Consider the following 18,372-nt stretch of genomic DNA (forward strand, 5'->3'; position numbering starts at 1 on the left):
ATTTCTCCTTCTCTGACTTAATACACCGCCTTTTATAAGGATATAAGCTTTAGCATTTTTGCCTTCATAGGAAAAAAAAAACAACCAAGACCCAAGAATTCAAGGGAGTGGTTCTGAGTCACGTGAGCCAAGTGACAAATGCAGATCTCCTGACTGTCCACCCGAGTGTCCGTGCCATTCTGGGAGTTATATTATTGAAAATGAAATTGAATTTTCAATAACGTCAGCCACTGCAAAGAAGTGAAAATAGTTTACTTGAAATTCCCCTGGAATAGATTGAATTCCAAAAAGAACAAAAGATGCTATGATGGCGTTTCCAAATTGCTCCTGAAATTCTGTCCTTTGGCTTGGTTCGTCTTTCCTTATGAGAAAGATTGCAACTTGCGGGGAGTGGGGGTTGTGGTTTTTATGGGGTGCACTTAATATCAGGGCTGCAAGGAAACTCACTAGGTCTCCCCGTGACCTTTGCCTAGTGTTGCCTAAGCATTTAATGAATTGAAATGGAAATTAATTTTTCTCGGCTTTGATGTCAGTTACCTGGCACAGTTACACCTTCCATCTAGATTACATATTTCCATTTGTTGTTCTTTAATTAAAGCCACTGTGATAAAGGTGGGAGTTTTAATTAGTGTGGGGGCATTCTCATATTAATTTTAATTTAAGCATAATATCAGGATGTTTTTTCTCCCTAAATTAGTTTCCATTAAAGAATAGCCCAGAAGGAATCCTTAATTTCATTTTAAAGCCTAAATTTAACCTTTGGTAATTTGTTTGTGCTCATTGCCACAGATTAAGTATTTATAGAAGCAACGTCAGCTTAACCCAGAGACAAGGTAGTGGTTCTCATGCCTTGGAGGGTTTTAAAAGATGATTGTAAGAAAATGCATCATTTTAGATGATGAACAAGCAATAACAAAGAAGATTAAGAACTAAGCTTAATTATCCTCCAGGCAAGAAAGAACAAGCTCATTTGATTTTGCCTAAAAAAGTGCAGTGTGTTTGAGTTTCAGAAAAACAACTGTCTGACCTGCCTTTTTTGTAGAATGTCCTAGAAGTTCAGGCTTTGGTAACTGTTGCCAGTCTCTGTGGGCTTCCCAGGTAATGCTAGTGGTAAAGAACCCGCCTGCCAAGGCAGAAGACAAAAGAGACACAGGTTTGTTTTGACCCCTGGGTCAGGAAGATCCCCTGGAGGAGGACATGGCAGTATTCTTGCATGGAGACGCCCATGGACCGAGGAGCCTGGCAGGCTGTGGTCCATAGTGTCGCAAAGAGTTGGACACGGCGGAAGCAACTGAGCACTCTCCCGCATGCACTGTCTGTGCTGACTCTGGCCAGCGTCTCTGCTGCACCTGCTGTGCTCCTCTGTGCTCGCCCAGCATGGAAAGGCCGGGGTTCAAGGGACTGTGCCCTCAGCCACCTGCGTTAGCTTCCATTCCTGCTAATTCCTGTTCTGGCTGTAAAGGGAAGCTGGTAGAGGGGCTTACACCTATGAGAGATGTGATTTCAGCTGAGTTTTTAAGACCAGCTGTTGTGCCCGATGGAGAGCAGACCCACTGTGGCTGTGGGAAACCAGTTAGAGGCCTTCTGTTCCCATCTCACTGCCCCGGCCCCTCGGGTGCAGGCTTGATGCTGCTAGCACTTGGCCTGACTCTAGCCTGCTCAATGTCTGGTAGATTAGAGGCCTGATGCCGGGCTTCTCTGGTGGCTCAGATGATAAAGAACCCATGTGCCAACGCAGGAAATGTGGGTTCGATCCCTGGGTGGGGAAGGTCCCCTGGAGGAGGAAATGGCAACCCACTCCAGTGTTCTTGCCTGGAGAATCCCATGGACAGAGGAGCCTAGTTGGCTACAGTCCATGGGGTGCAAAGAGTTGGATGCACCTGAGCACAACGCGCAGCATTGCTGGGACTGCGGCTGGCCTCCCAGGGGACTAGTCTGCTTCTGGAAGCACATCCTGTTAAGTCACTTCCCTGTACCAACACGTAGGTTAAACTGACACAGCATTCATTGTAAACCAACTGCGCTGCAGATGAACAAATAAACAAGTGATTTCTGTCCAGCTCCAAATTTAGTTACTGCTTCTGATTAAATCTTAGCTAGTCTTTGTATGTGGAGAAGGAAATGGCAACCCACTCCAGTGTTCTTGCCTGGAGTATCCCAGGGATGAGGGAGCTTGGTGGGCTGCCGTCTATGGTGTCGCACAGAGTCGGACACAACTGGAGCTACTTAGCAGCAGCAGCAGCAGTCTTTGTATGACTCTCAGTTTTTTTTTTAATTCTAGAGTTTTATATTCTCTTAATTAAAACATTCAGGTACTTCCTGGAACATGTGTCAAATTTAATCAGTTAAATAAATAGTGACATTTCAGGATGTGACCAGCTTTTTCATTTGTCCTTTACGGGGATATTCAAGTGGGGATTTGTATCCTTGGCTTCACTTCTGACATGAAGGAGACTGAGCATCTGGCCCTCTGTCTTAGTGTTTTGGGACAAAAGAGATTGAGAAAAGCAACCTTTGTCCTTCAGTTATTTTTCGCTTGTTATTTTCCAAATAAAAATGTGAAAAAATGATTTAAGCCACTTTATCCACTTGGCCAAAGGAATATTCCTCATCTTGACTCTCTGTCACCTAAAATATTAAATGCGTATTAGATTCTCTGCAAATTCTGATTCAATAAATGAAAAGAAATGCGTTAAGTTTTAAAATCTCTGCCTGGAAAAACATACTGAACTGCTGCTGTTCTGTTTACTGGTGAAGTAGGCTTGGATGGAAGGTAAATACTGGAGACGAGCGCACGTCTTAGGTTGGAGGCATTGGGACGGAAGGCTGTGAGCGCTTTCTCACCTGTGTCTGTGCTTCCAGGCGGTTTGAAGTGTCCGGTGTGCAGCTTTGTCTATGGAACCAAGTGGGAGTTCAACAGGCACCTGAAGAACAAGCACGGCCTGAAGTTGGTGGAGAGCGAAGGAGACCCCAAGTGGGAGGTACTTTTGAAAGCTTGGTCTTGATCGTGACTTTCCTCAGCACAGACGACAAACCAGGCAAGCCCGGTGCCGTTCCTTGGAGCAATGGGTTTTCTGGTGGGAAACTTGGACATCTTTTCGAACCCCGTCTCCCATCTGATGGGGGTATACCGGATGAGGTCTGGGCCATGCGTGTGGCTTCTTATGCTGAGTTGTGTTGAGACTGGTTTGTGAATGAATGTCTGCATTGGACTCATTGATACCTTTACTTCTGTTATCTTGAATCCAGAGTTTCAGAAACTGCATCTGAAAGAAAAATGCTTGACAGTATATATTGTTGGTCCCCGCCCAGAGAACAGAGAAGGGCCCCACTTGCTGATTTTAGGTCCTCGTCTCCCTCAACCGAAGGCAGGTGCTCCTACCTGTCACCTTTGTTTTCCAATCAGATGTTGGAACCAGTTTCCTGGCTGAATTCTATAAAAGTCAGTAGCTGTATTTTGTAAGCCAGTAGCTATTTCTCTTTTCAGGTACCAGGGGTCACTGCCAAATTGCAGTTTACCTGAGACAGAGTTTCTCAAACTCAGTGCTGCTGAGATTATGATCTGGACAGTTCTTTGTTGTAGAGGGCTACTCTCCACATTTTAGAATGTTTAGTAGCGTCCTTGACCTCTGCCCACGAGGATCCACTAGCACAGCCAGTTAAGAAAACCAGACAGAAAGTAGAGACACTGCCGGGTTCCCCAGCAGTCCAGATGATCCTCAGGTCCTCCTCAGTTGAGGACTACTTCCTGAGAAGTTTCCGTCATATCACGGTATCCAGTGGGTTTACTCCAGTTAAGAGTAAGGACTCAGAAACAAATCCAATGACAATGTGGGGGTTATTCCAGAAAGCAAGGGAAGGGTTGTCCAGTGGGAGGAAATGTGTTAATCTGTTAACATAGCCCATCATAGTATCAGAACTAGGGAAAAAACTGAAATGATCATCTTCATAGATGGAGAAAAGGCATTTGACAAGATTCCACATCCACTGATTAAAAACAGTCAATAAAGCAGAATTTGATGCATACATCTTTAAGACGAAAAACAAAATATATATGTTTCAGATCAATAGCCAACATCTTAAGTTTCTTATTAGATTTGGGAACAAGAGGAGGATGCCCTAGGGGCTCTGGTCTTTTAAGAGCATGGGAGGCCTCAGCTGGCATGTTGGACAAGGTAGAGTAAATAGAGATGTAAGAATCAGAAAAGAAGAAATGAAGTATCTCTGTAGATACAGGATTATGTTTTTGAAAATCTAAGAATGAATGAAAATCTTTGAAAATCTAAGAATGAATGAAAATCTACGACACATGATAAGCAGCAGATTAAAACATCAATATACAATAATCAATGGCTTTTATAGAGAGATAACCTAGAACAAAAGAACAGAGATTTAAATGTGAAAAAAGAGATATTTTACAAATACCAGAAGAAAACATAAGTGAGTCTATTTGTAAATTGAGAGTGTGGAGAACTTTCCTAACTATAACTCAAAATCCAGATTCAATTAGGAAAATGATTGAAAACAAATTAACCACATGAAAAACATTTTTAAAATCTTATGTAAAAGAACTCATAGAGGGGCAAATGACAAAAAAAAAAAAAAAACTATTTTCAGTCATATCATAGAAAAAAGGTGAGTACCTTAATGTTGTAAAAGGCTTCTTCTAGCAATACTGGTGAAAAAGATCAACAGCCCAAAATGCAAAAGATAAGAAAGGTTCAAAGAAAGAGAAATGCAAATGACCTTGACTATCTGAAAACGTGATTAGCCTCACATGTAATAAGTGTAATTAAAACTAAACAGAGATAGAATTTCTTACGTATCTGACTGGCAAGAATCCACAAGTTTAACATCATCTCTGCTGGAGAGGCTGAGTAAATACGCATTCTTATACATTGCTGGTGGGAGTGTAAAACAGTGTGACCTTTATGAAGGGGAATCTAGCAATATCTACTGAAATTACATATGTGCTTCTTTTTCCATTAACTAAACAATCCCACCGTTAGAAAACTTTCCCAAGGTTATACTGACAAAAATGAGGGAAGGTGTCTACACAAGGCTGTTTATTACAACTCTGTTAATGTAGTATGTGAAGATAGAGTGTGTGTGTGTGTATATACCAATAGATTGATGCAGAAATAATTCCAGATATATGTGTGTACACAGTTAGTATACATGCATGTAGACTTCCCTGGTGGCTCAGATGGTGAAGCTTCTGCCTATAATGTGGAAGACCTGGGTTCGATCCCTGGGTCAGGAAGATCCTCTGGAGAAGGAAATGGCAACCCACTCCAGTATTCTTGCCTAGAAAATCCCATGGACAGAGGAGCCTGGTGGGCTACAGTCCATAGGGTTGCAAAGAGTCGGACACAACTGAGTGACTAAACTTTAAACTTTATACATGCGTGTATTTCTTAGCTTTTTGTGCTCAGAGGGCCTAGAAACAGTGACCCTAACTGGCAGTGAGCGTACCTAGTCTCCAGGTCTTGGTTTCTAACAGGATTCTCCAAGAAGAGAAACCAAGGGTCCCTTGGAAAAAGTGGTCGACTTCAGGTCAAAGGCAGAAATTACGGAAGATGATCCTGGAGCATTTTGTAGTGCTGGAAAGTAACACCAATGTGCTTCACAAAAGTAAAACAGACGTGTGTAAAAATGACACAGGAGACAATCCAGAGAGTTCTGAGCCTTTCCCTTCTCCAGGGGTTCTTCCCAACCCCCAGGGATCGAACCCAGGTCTCCCACATTGCAGGCAGATTCTTTACCAGCTGAGCCACTAGGGAAGCCCAAGAATACTGGAGTGGGTAGCCTATCCCTTCTCCAGCGTATCTTCCCAACCCAGGAATTGAACTGGGGTCTCCCGCATTGCAGGCAGATTCTTTACCAGCTGAGCCACTAGGGAAGCCCAGGAATATTGGAGTAGGTAGCCTATCTCTTCTCCAGCGTATCTTCCTGACCCAGGAATTGCATTGCAGGCGGTTTCTTTACCAGCTGAGCTACCAGGAAATCCCCTAGAGAGTTCCTAATGGCCCCAAACTGGAACAATTTGAGTAACAAAGTAAATCATGATAGTATTGGACTAAAAAATCACTCAAAGCATGGAGTAAATATCTCTGCATCCATACTGATAAATGATTGAATAAATAGTAGAGAAGGACCAGTTCTTACCTACAGAAGAATTCTGATTAATAGATCTAGAAAAAATGAGGGAAATAGAAAATTACCATTGGAACACCACAGTAATATTTACAGTAGCCAAGGTCCATTGATGAATGCCAGAATTAGGCAACAGAAGTTTTGAGGAGAAATAGAGTGTTGATATAACCTCAAAATATCTCCCCCTAAATAATTATGAATTATAAAGGGAAAAGTAGTAACATCACAGTTCAGACACCTGGCCGATACCACCTTAGCCACACGACCGAGGTCAGAATTCTCGGTAGTAAGACAGTGACATCATGTACCCCCCGATGTGACGTGATCAGAAGGGCCGTCATAGCACTGTTTGGATTCATGTGATGGTTTCTTGTGATTAGGTAGGGGCCGCCGGATTGTTGGAAGATTATTGACGGCCCTTCTGATTTTATATAACAATAAAAACAAAACTGAACTTTAAAAAAGCAAGCCCTGAAAATTAAGAGTAGAATGAAATCAAGGATCTAAACTGTATGTCAAAGCAATGGCAGAACCACATAGAGAAGAACTATTTTAAGAGATTTTAAGATAGAAATTGGATTGTTCCTCCCCAGTGGAATAGAACCTAAGGGCGAAAGGAACTGGCAAAAAAAATACTGTTCTTAGTTATTCCACCAGCAGCGGTTGATATGGTTACTCTAAGGCTGTTGTTAGTATTTGCAGAGTGGAGTGAAGCACATCAAATGTGTTTAAATCCATGAGTTTATAATAATCCTGGGAGAAAACTCCTTAGTTACCTGTGCAGAGTAATAGTGAATCAACTCTATTTTGATAAATAAAATTGTTACTTTCGTAAGGCTCAGAGTCGAACAATTATTCTACCTCATCTAAACAAACCGTAGCTCAGAATAACCAAATGTTGGAGGAGAGAGATTTCTTTGTGTAGAAGTAGTCCAGCCAACAAGTGAAGATTTTCATGACTTCTGTTTTACAACCCTCCACTGGCATCATGGGTCTAGCGATAACCATAGTCTCCTGACAACACAGCAAAAACAGAGACGCTCAGTCACAGAGTGTGTCCTGATGGAAGTACACAGTGTTACCGTGGAGTCCTCCTGCCGTAAAGGGAACTGATCACCCGATTAAACTTCCACGTCTGACTGTCAATGTACAGGAAATACAGTGGATGGGGGACACACTCAGTGATTCCCTGGTGGTGCAGACAGCAGAATTCAGGCTGTTGGAAACTCTTGACAGCAAGCAACCGCTTTTCACAGTGAAACTATAAGCAGAGGAGAAAGAGTGGAAGGAGAGCCTATAAATGCAAGTCTTATATTTTATCAGACGGTTCAAATATATGGATTCCAATAACTTAAGTACGACTTGGAGGATTAAGTTGTGAAAAAATGAATTGGGGAAATTCGAACACCGCTTAGGGATGTGAAGACAATTCAGGAATCACTGTTAAGTGTTCTGAGTGTGATGGTGGTGGTGTAGTTCTGGTTTGAAAGAGTTTTATTTTTTAGAGGTGCATTCTGAAATGTTTAAATTGATATGACGTCTGCATTTGCTTCAAAATCAAAGGGCAGTTGTGTGGAGCGTGGTGGGGCATCGGCAAAAGAGGACTGGCCGTGAGGTGGTGACTGCTGAAATGGTGCTGTGAGCATGGAGGCTCGCTTCTCTGTCTTGCATATGTTCGACATTTTCTGTAAGAAAATTTAAGGAATGTGGACTTGGACAGACTTCCTTGTGGTTTCCTGGCTCCTCCTGTAAACAGTTTGACCTTGAGCCATTGCTTGTCGAACCTCTGTGACCGCTGTGTTCTAATGTCTGTGGTGAGGCTGCTGCCACTCAACAGGTCAAAAGGATTGAGAGACAGGATATATGAAATGCCAGGGTTACTGTCTAGTCCCCAGCGGGTCTGCGGTGCAGTGGTGATGGTGTCAGCAACATCACCATCGCGTGCCCATCTACAGAAATCCTCTGGTGCTTCGAGTCCATACTTGCAGGGCTTTGCTCTCTGTTAACAAACAGACATGGAATGCTGGTTCCTGAAGTAAAGAGCATCTCTTCCGGCCAGCTGGTGCTTCTGTTCGTGAAGCCACGCCCCTCTCCTCTGAAGACCTGGCTTCTTACAGATCTCGACACCTTCAGCAGAGCTGTGAGTCTACAAATACAGTTGACACAAAGTCACCCACTAGACTCCAGAAGTACGACAGTTGAGCAGCCAAGACGCTGGCCAGGGGTGGTCCCCGAGTGATGATAGGCTGCCTGTCCTAGCAGTCACGCTGTCGCCAGGCTCCCTGGAGTGCCCTATAAAGCACTGCCTTCCCACAGATGGTTATTACAGAGAGTACCCCAAAGCCGAGCCGTGCCACACCCTTCCTGTTCATCACAGGCTGAGATCCAGTCTGCGTTGGCCACAGTGTTGCCTAATGGTACTTACAGGGAAGCATGCTTCTTTTTGTTCATTTATGCGTTCAATCAGATACTCATTGGATGTCTACTAAATGTCAGGCTGGAAATGAACTAAACGAACTTGACCACTTGGCTGTAAAAGAATAATCACATTCTATTCTGAACCTTTGTGAATAGCTGATAAGTGCTTACAGAGTGTGATAACTTTGGCTCCTATAATTTGTGTGTAAAATCTCCTTTTCGTTCTTCTTTATTGGTGACATTCATGCTTGCCTGCCTTCCAGTGCCAGGAAGACGTGATTATGAATATCTAGTTCATGTGAAATGTCCACCTCTCCTCTCCTTATCGGTGTGAGATTTCTGTAAATGTCCCTTTAGCTTCTTCTCTCATGGGGTCCTGATTCTGCACAGGTGTATCTTCTCTGCTCAGTCGCATTTGTCATACCCATCCTGTAAAAATAAAACGAGCCACAGGCTGCACGAGTAGCTGAGATCTTGCTGTGTGCTGGGACCCATGCTCTAAGCTGGCCAGATGTGGTGGTGACTGGTCCTCTCCTCCCGTCCACCGCCACCACAGCTGTGCCTCCCACTTGACCTCATGGCAGGAGGCCCTGGGCACGAGGGATCAGAGCAGTGTTGATGGCAGTGGGTGGAGCAGAGCACACACGAGGGTCTCTCTGCGTGTCTCCTGTCTCGTTGTGAACAACATCCTCTGTTCCCTGCGGCAAGAACGTGTCACCAGAGGCTTTCCTGCGAAGCTGGTTTTAAAGTCTCGGCACTTGCCACAGAGAAGTTTCCTCTTTGGGAGATGGGTTTTAATTGGAGCGCTGGTTTCTCAGGGGTGCCAAGCAAATGAGCTGCTGCAGACGCATTGCTGGTGGGTGTTTGTTTTGTCTGAATCCATTATCCCAGGGCTTCTGGGGACCTTCTAGGGGTCTTCTAGGCAGTCCCATCAATGATTCTGTGTTTTCACTTAGCCAGCAACAGAAACTCCCGAGGAGCCTTCCACCCAGTACCTGCACATCGCAGAAGCTGAAGAGGACGTTCAGGGCACACAGGCTGCCGTGGCCGCCCTCCAGGATCTGAGATACACCTCGGAGAGCGGTGAGAGCGGCCCCGCCTCCCCGACACCTTAGAGCTGGTCTTTGACAGGCTGAGTGGATGAATGAACTTGTGAATGAGTGATGTCTGTCACTTGATCTCCTTCAGCTGCGTTGTGCCCTCAGGAGCGCTCTGGTTGTCAGGCTTGGAGGTAGAGATCTCTTGCAGAGTGTTCTAGAACAGAGCTGCAGGTGAGGTGGTACTGCCAAACGGTGTTGCCAGATGTCCATGCGTATCATCACGTCTCTCCCTTCCAAGTGCTAACCAGGCCCAACTCTGCTTAGCTTCTGAGATCAGACGAGATTGGGCCCGTTCATGGTGGTATGGCCGTAGACTCATCATGTCTCTGAGCAGCGTGTGGGAAGACAGGTCTTACAGTTCTTACTTCACAAGAGGCAGGAGACTTCCTCCTTGTAAATGGCTAGCTGAGGCTCACCCACTTCTTGGGTGTTGGAGCTGGTCTTGGAATCTAGGTCTCCTAACTTCTTGTTGGAGCGCCATCCCTGCTCCAGGCTCCCTCAGAGTCATCTGTTCTGGGGTGCTTGTTCCAGGGTCTACAAGAGGCAGATGGGGGCCATGGCTGAGACCAGGGGCCAGTCTGCTGGCCTTCCTAATGGCCCCTTATGGACCTGGGGGCCCAGGACTGTCTGCTGTCCAGTTCTTCTGAAAAGCCCCAAGTCAGGATCTTCATGGCAGATGTCATCACTGTCAAATGTTAGATCAATTTAAAAACAAACCACTGTGCCAGCCTAGTGGCAACTGGGGTGTTGGCCTGAGAACACTTTTTCTTAATGCTCTTTAATAAACAGGAACAGAAGACAAGTTAATATAAGGTGCCGTAGCACTCTGTGTATGGTGGGAGCAGAGGTCAGGCAGGTGGGATTAGAGGAAGCGCGCAGTGAAGTCAGATGGTGACAGGAGATAGGAACTCACCATTTCACCGAGCTCTTAGTCCCTAAGCCCCAGGTGGTTAGAAGGATGCACAGAACGTCCTATGGGCCGCTCTCTTTGGAGAAGATCTGAGGCTGGCGCTGTGCACACCGCCTGATGAGCTGTGGTGACCCGGGAGACACCCCACAGCCTGTGAGAGTGGCAGGCCCTGCAGATGGGGCGTCCAGGCCCCACCATTAGCGTGGTTCCCAGAGCTGACGCTGTGTCTGCTCGTGTTTCCTTCCCTTATGAGCAGTGACTTCAGCGAGTGCTCATTCTGGGCTGGGCCAGCCGGGGTCCCCCACGCACACACACTCCCTCGCTCCCACTCTCCCTCTCTCCTTTGACAGGTTCTCTGTGTCTCCTCCTGGCTGTTAGGAAATGATGCAGCTCAGCAACTGGGCCTCCGCTCTGGGTCCTGGCCTCCCTGCACTGCGTCTCCAGCCACCTCCGAGCTATGCCCGCACGGGCCAGACTCTGCACGTCTCAGCACGAACTGAGTCTGCTCCTCTCCCACCCAGCACTATTCCTACCAACGGCATCTTCATCCTTAGGGTTCAGGCTGTGTGTCACCTCCCAGGAGCCCACCTGACTGTCCTGCAGAGCTCCCTAGTCGCCCTCCTGATATGAACTGACCAGGGGCTGGAGACAGTGGCTTACCGTCTGTCTCGGTCACCTGCAAGCCCTGGAAGGAGAAGTGAGCAGGCAGCATTAGGTTTGCCTGTGTTCCCACTGGGAACCGTGTTCCTGGCTGACGCTTGGGGCTTGATAAATGGTCATTAACAAAGGAAATGGATGAAGAATTAAAATCTTACTTCAGTGCATTTTTTAAAGGGTCAATGTTTTGTTTAGTGTTTGGCTGTTTAGAATGGTTGGCTGCAAGGCATGCCCTCCCCCCGCCCTCCGGGAGTGTGTGTGTGTCTGTTTATGTGTGAGGTGTGTGCAGGGAACGCCAGGCCTGTGCATGGTGAACAGGTGCCCACAGCATTGCTTCAGTTGTATGCCACGTCCTACCCTCCGTGTAGAACACAATGAATGCCCTTCTCTCATCTTTTAATGATTCACGTTGGAACGAGGCCCGCAGAAAGCTGTCCAGGAGGATGTAGACATTGGAGGAGACTTCGTACTATTATGCTAACCTGGAGACGAGGCAATAATTTCCCTCCTGGTGAATTAACAATCGGGGTCAGAGTGGCATGTTCAGGAGAGTTGCAGATGGCCAAGCATATGGCGAAAGCAGGCAGGGTGCGCTCAGTAGCTGTCCTGATGATGTCGATTCCAGGCTTCTGAGATGAGTAAAAGAGAACCCTGAGCTTCCGTTGGTTTAGAAGTCGAAAGACCACCAACTTGATGACTGGGACATCCTCGCATGTCCTGCCCATATCCTGTGTAACTTACCTGGCTCACACTCAGGGGCCGCCTCCCACCATGCTGGAGGGAAACCAGCTCTGCGGTGTGCTTCCCAGGAGTTCCGTTCTGAGAGGCAGCCCTGTGTCCACAAGTTTGCATTCAGAACATCCAGGCTTGAGCCCTGGCCTTGTGACGTAGCCAATCCGATGGCCCAAGGCAGGTGTCTTCGATTTTTTGCAGTGAAGTGACTAATCTATAAGGTGGGGATATACCACCACAGTGTCATTTCCTCACAGGTTGTGTGGAGTTTGGAGATGTTCTTACAGGGAGTGTGTTGTGAGCTGTGACGTACCACACACTTTGTTTCTGTGGTCACAATGAGCGCTTACTGAGAACGCGTGCATCCTTGGAAAAGGCACCACCCAACCATGGCCTCGAGAAGAGCTGCTTCTGCATTCAGTGACCTTCACCGCCCTTGGACTTGACCATCTCCTGTTTGCTTCTTCCTGCACAGGTGACCGACTTGACCCCACGGCCGTCAACATCCTCCAGCAGATCATCGAGCTGGGCACCGAGACCCACGACGCCACCGCCGTTGCCTCGGTGGTTGCCATGGCACCGGGGACCGTGACCGTCGTGAAGCAGGTAGGACCCGCCCCTCGTCCTTAAATACTGTCTCCTCACATTGCCACACAGCCTCTGCCCCCTGCCCCCTTTGGTTTTCAGGCCTTTGACCTACCCGATGGGGAATTTGGAGTGAAATTGATCTAGTCTTATACATTCTCTTATCCTTTTGTTTTTAAAGTTATTTATTCATTCATTTTTGGCTGTGCTGGGTCTTCGTTGCTGTGATTGTGCTTTCTCTAGTTGCAGCCAATAGGAGCTATTCTCTCTAGTTTCGGTGCGAGGGCTTCTCATTGCGACGGATTCTCTTGTTGCGGAACACGGGCTCTAGAGCACACAGGCTCAGTAGATGCAACTCGCGGGCTTAGTTGACCTGCAGCACATGGGATCTTCCTAGACCAGGGGTTGAACCTATGTCCCCTGCACTGGCAGGCTGATCCTTAAGCCCCCGGACCACCAGGGAGGTCCCATTTTCTTCCTCTTATTACAGGATTGATTGTATCTGCAAGAGCTCCATATGTTGAGGCCGTGATGCTGAGGAAGGTGCTTCACCCCTTCCAGAATGAAGTTCCGGAAACTTCATTCCTTTCCTTTCAGTGAAAGGAATCCCCGAGTGAAACGAGTGTGATGTGGACCAGTCTGAACACATCTGTGGTCAAAAGCAGCCTTGGTGCCTAAGGCGCGAGGTCAGTGGAGCAGCGGGGCCATGGGGACCGCCAGAGGAGCCAGGAGGGCTTCCAGGGCCTGGCCTTTTAAATACTAAACATCGCCTGATGCAATCAGCACAGAGGATGGCCAAACTAAACGGATGGGAGAGGATGGCCACTGTGTGAGGAAAGGTTACTCCACTTATTGATGGTTGTTACACCATTTGGCTCATTTCCTCTCCTCTTAACCTCAGAGGAGACTTGTGGTGTGTGTCATGATCAGGCCATCCTGTTTGTCCGTACCTCTCTCTTTGTCTGCTGCCTCCGGCTTCACTGTACAAGACTTGTAAGCTGGCTTACGCAAATGCTTAAGAAAACCAACACAGCAAGCATGTCAGAACCAGGGAAGACCCAGCGTGTGTCGTTTAGAATCAAAGTTCAAGTTTGTGGAGAAAGTTGAATGGCAGACAGTAGCATTTTAGGTTATCCATTGTTTCAGCGATTCACTCAGGAAGTGTTTAGTAAGTGCCTGCAGTGTTCTCATTGCTGGCTCTCCAGGAGAGAACCGACGTTTGCCATCAAAGTGGTTACTCCAGTGGGAAAAAGATCAATAAGACAGAGAGGTTGTCACACGGTGAACAAGGGCAGTGGAGAAGAGTGAATTCAGAAAGGGGGAGGGCCGGGGGCTGAGGGAGCAGGGGTGGGGAGGGCTGGGGGCTGAGGAAGTTGGGGCTGGGGGCTGTTTCATGAGGGATTGTTGGGACAGGTCTCTGACGTTTGCCCCGAGACCTGGGAGAGGTGGGCTTCACTAGAACGATCTAAGTTCTGCTGTACGTGTGGTGCCAAGTTTGATAATAACAAGAAGGAAGCATGAAACAGTTAACAGTAGAAGAGGTAAGGTTTCCTTGGCAAATAACAAATAATTTCTTAATGCGGCTCTCCTCTCCCTGAGTGATGTGTTGTTTGTGACTTGCCTCCGATGACTTGGTGGACTTCCCGGTGCTGCCCCCCTGACTGCCCACCCACCCCCGTGAGGTGCGCCCAGGGCCAGGCCACAGTGCAAGCAGGGGGTTCAGGCTAGGGAGCTCCCAGCAGAGTTGGTGCATGCAGGTTCGGCTCTGGATTTCCGGCTCCTCAGACAAGACTCAGTGTGTCTAGGTGATCGTTGGGATACTCCACGTGTTCGTACTCCTCCGTTAGGATGCTTTCTCTCAGTGAGACCCTGGGCAGAGGTCAGAGAGGACGGCAAGAGTCTGATGTTTCAGGCTGCAGGGCCTGCGTGTTCTGCATCGTTGGGAGCAGATTCATAACACCTCTGGCCCAAATGCTCTCTCAGCTTTTCTTTGTATTTGTTAGATTGCGGTCTTCAGTATGTCTTGTAATCTCTTCTGAAACTCCTCCTCTGTATTGTGGCATGTGGCATCCCTAGCTAGACCTGCCACTTCGGGAAGGGCATCAGGGGCCCTTTGGCTGCTGCAGGCATGCCAGATCCTTTGGAGAACTGCAGGGAGGCGCCACCACTGTGACTCACGACTTCCTTCTAGGAAAAGGATGGATTTGCTGCTCCCTGGAGACATGATTTATTGCGCGTCTCAGGCGGAGTGGTGATATGCGAGGTTGCGGGTGGAGGAGATAGCTTAGCTGTGTTCTGAGGCCTTAGGGTGACAGCATGACGAGGGATAAGGCCGATAAGCCTCCGGTGCAGCCCTGGAAAGAGGGATAATGTGTTCGCAGTGGTGGAAAACAGGGGCACCCTTCAGTCTTGGGTTTATTGGAACTGCAGGGCTCAGAGGAGTGTCACTGTTTAACATGGACTTGAGTTGCTGCACTTGGAAATGTTCCCTGAGGATGTGAGTCCTGTCTGCCTGGCTGGCACCTGTCACATCAAGGGCTAACTGGGGGCGTCCCTGGTGGCCCAGATGGTAAAGAATCTGCCTGCAATGCAGGAGACCTGGATTCACTCTCTGGGTGGGGAAACTCCCCTGGAGAAGGGAACGGCTACCCACTCCAGTATTGTGGCCTGGAGAATTCCGTAGACAGAGGAGCCTAGTGGGGATGTGAGTCCTGTTCTCCTGGCTGGCACCTGGAGCTCTAAGACTGTTGATGAAATGATGGATGGGAGAATGGATGGATGGACAGATGGGCAGGGAGGCCTCAGACGGCCCCTGCAGTGCCTACGGGGTTGCACTGTGTCAGGCTCCCCTAGCTAAAGGAATGACCTCTCTATTCAGTTGTCCTATTTAAGCTTAAATATAGCTGTTTTTAAAATTTTATTTATTTGGCCATGCCAGTTCCTTATTTGCGTTAACACAGGATCTTCAGTTGCAGCTTGCAGGCAGGATTAGTTTCTTAACCAGGGATCAAACTCGGGCCCCCTGCACTGGTTGTGTGGCGTCTTAGCCACTGGACCACTGGGAATGTCCCAATATAGCTGTTTTTATTACAGAAATCAGTTTCTTTTTCTTTTAACTAAATTCTGATTTAGGATTTTCCAGTAGAGAAATCATATCTGTTTACCAAGTGTGCTTAGGCCACTCAGTTGTGGACTCTGGGGCACCTGCTGGGAATTAGTGATGTTCCCTTCAGCCTGGATTTAGGACTGACTGATTTGATCTCCTTGCTGTCTAAGGTACTCTCAACAATGGTCCATATAGTCAAAGCTTTGCTTTTCCCAGAGTCATGTACAGATGTGAGAGTTGGACCATAAAGAAGGTTGAGCACCGAAGAATTGATGCTTTCAAACTGTGGTGCTAGAGAAGACTCTTGAGAGTCCCTTGGACAGCAAGTCAATCTGAAAGGAAATCAACCCTGAATATTCATTGGAAGGACTGATGCTGAAGTTGAAGCTTTAATACTTTGGCCACCCGATGGGGAGTGCCAACTCAATTGGAAAAAGACCCTGATGCTAGGAAAGATTGATGGCAGGAGAAAGAGGGGCGACAGAGAATGAGATGGTTGGATGGTGTCACCGACTCAATGGACATGTGTTTGAGCAAGCTCCAGGAGATAGTGAAGAATAGGGAAGCCTGGCATGCTGCAGTCCATGGGGTCACAGTATCTTATGGCCGCGTGATAATCCAGTGTCTTCCTGAGATAATCTGAGTGCTGTCTGCTGCGGAGGTTACCCCTAAACAGTAGGCGGCAGAGCTGGGCACCCCCTGGCCCAATCGAGGTGACACACAATATTAACCTTCACACATGTTCACATGGCACGTTTCAAAAGTATGAGGGCCTCTTTGTCAGCGGAAAGTCTTTGTTAACCCAGGCTACTGTTCACTGAGATATTCCATTGCCATAGAGATGATTTTGAGTCACGGGCTTCAGGGCGAGGTGGCAGCCTTGAGACACCCTTGTTTCTAATCACAGGTGACATTTCGCTTCAAGGTTCCAGAATGAGAGCCACCTTGCAGGGCCTTGAAAAAGTCATGGTTGAGGAGGGGCGGCCTTCAGGGGTCCTCCACTTTCATCCCCAGGTCAAGAGCGAGCAGGTGGTTCTCCTTGTTTATCCCCCTTGGAGTGAGGGGCTCAGTAGCGACTGTGGTTTGCAGACTGTCTGTGGACAGGCCTGCGTCTCTGTCCCCACTCCTGCGTCTCTGCAACGCTTCCTAGAATTGCCACTCTCCTGCTTTTGTTTCCCCCTACATGCTGGAGGTTAAGACTGCCCCAGACCTGCAGACACTCACCCATTTCCCCTTGAAGACCCTCAGCCTGGCATAGCCCAGAACGATGCTGCCGCCATCCTGTTCTAAATCCCAAGTGTTCTTCCCGTTTGCTTTTACTGCTGATTAAAAACATAGGCAAAAATCAAACCTCAAAGCAGAAGTTCCAGCTTTGTCAAAAGCACCCCACCTCTCGAGGGTGCTTTTCTGCACCCCCGTCACCTCCGGGCCGGTCCCCTGTGGTGGCTGGCACTGGAAGCTGAGGTCAGTACGTGCCAGCCTGGAGGAGCGGAACCCGCCCAGCCTCCCTTGCGGGCTCAGCAGGCAGCCCGAGAGGCAGTTTCTGCAGCAGGTCTCGCTGGAAGGGGTACGTTGGTTGGCAGCCAACACTGGAACTGCTGTCTGTTATTTGCAGTTCATCATTTCAGTGAGGAAATGCTGTCCACTCCTGTGGCCATCCGTGTATATCAGTTGCCTGTTTTCAGGGAAAGTGGGGTCCAGCCTGTCCTGTTTTTCATGTAAGGCCCTGAGTCACGTGGTCCCTGGAACCTCTTTCATGCTGTCCGTCTGTATGGAGGCATCTGGTGGGGAGAAGCCACTCTTCAGAGGGGACTCCTCAAGTGCAGCCTCTGAGTGGGGGGCCTCGCTGCTGTGGTCCATCCTCCAGGGGAGCCCAGGATGGACTTCCTGACCCGCTGGGGGCGGATGTTGAGCATCCTCATAAGATTTGTGGCAAAATAATGGGGGGAGGGACCTGGAAGATGATTTGTGTGAGGGAACAAAAGCTATTTTCATTACTATTTAAAAACAGTCACTCTATCCCCTGAATTTGATCTCTTAACTCTCAGCGAGAGACCTAATGGAAGAATCAAGTCTGCGCGAGATGCTCTTATAAACCGTGGAAATCATAGGAGATACCGGCCGCCCGTGTTGCCGTAAAGGGAGACTGAGTTGAGGTCTCCCCCTCGTCCTGCCCGCAGACACGGCTGGGTGGAGACACCCTGTTCTCTTATCGCGTTAAGCTCCAATAATCTGGGAATTAATGAGCGTCCTTTCCTCGTTCCTGCAGAGGCTCTGTTGGACTCACACCGTAAACAGACCTCTCCCCTACTCCCCCGAATGCATGGAAGTGACAGGAGAGCCACCCCTTCTTTTCTCTCCATTCACATCTCTCCTCAGAACCTGCTCTGTCTTCAGATCACTTGCGTGTGAGCGCGGGAGACGTCATAATCACAGATTTTTATTCTTTTCCTCATTGCCAAACCCTGGCACCTTCTATCTGTTCTATTTCCCCGATACAGTGGCTTTACTACCGCTGTGGTTCATCTAAGGATTCTTTCCTAGAAGAGGGAGACTGTATATAGAGTCGAAAGAACTGATGGCAGCTGCAGTCTCGCCCTTCTGGGAGTACTGCTGGTGTCTCTGTGTGTCCTCGTCGTGTGGTGGGAATGGCCCACGCCCTCCCACGCACGCTGACTCTACAGGGTGATGGCAGTCGTGATGGATTT

The 18,372-nt window shown here is 47.9% G+C and overlaps 1 protein-coding gene across 1 annotated transcript in view; it reads left to right on the forward strand.

Annotated features, from left to right (window-relative positions):
* The window catches only part of ZFAT (zinc finger and AT-hook domain containing), a 159,570-nt gene that overhangs the window by 126,854 nt on the left and 14,344 nt on the right, over positions 1-18,372 (forward strand). The window contains exons 13-15 of the mRNA XM_040262083.1: positions 2,863-2,981; positions 9,531-9,657; positions 12,449-12,579. Of these exons, the coding sequence (XP_040118017.1) occupies positions 2,863-2,981; positions 9,531-9,657; positions 12,449-12,579 (377 nt within the window). The remainder of the gene's footprint in view (positions 1-2,862; positions 2,982-9,530; positions 9,658-12,448; positions 12,580-18,372) is intronic.

Source organism: Oryx dammah, unplaced genomic scaffold, assembly GCF_014754425.2.
Source record: "Oryx dammah isolate SB20612 unplaced genomic scaffold, SCBI_Odam_1.1 HiC_scaffold_19, whole genome shotgun sequence".
Classification (NCBI taxonomy): Eukaryota; Metazoa; Chordata; class Mammalia; order Artiodactyla; family Bovidae; genus Oryx; species Oryx dammah.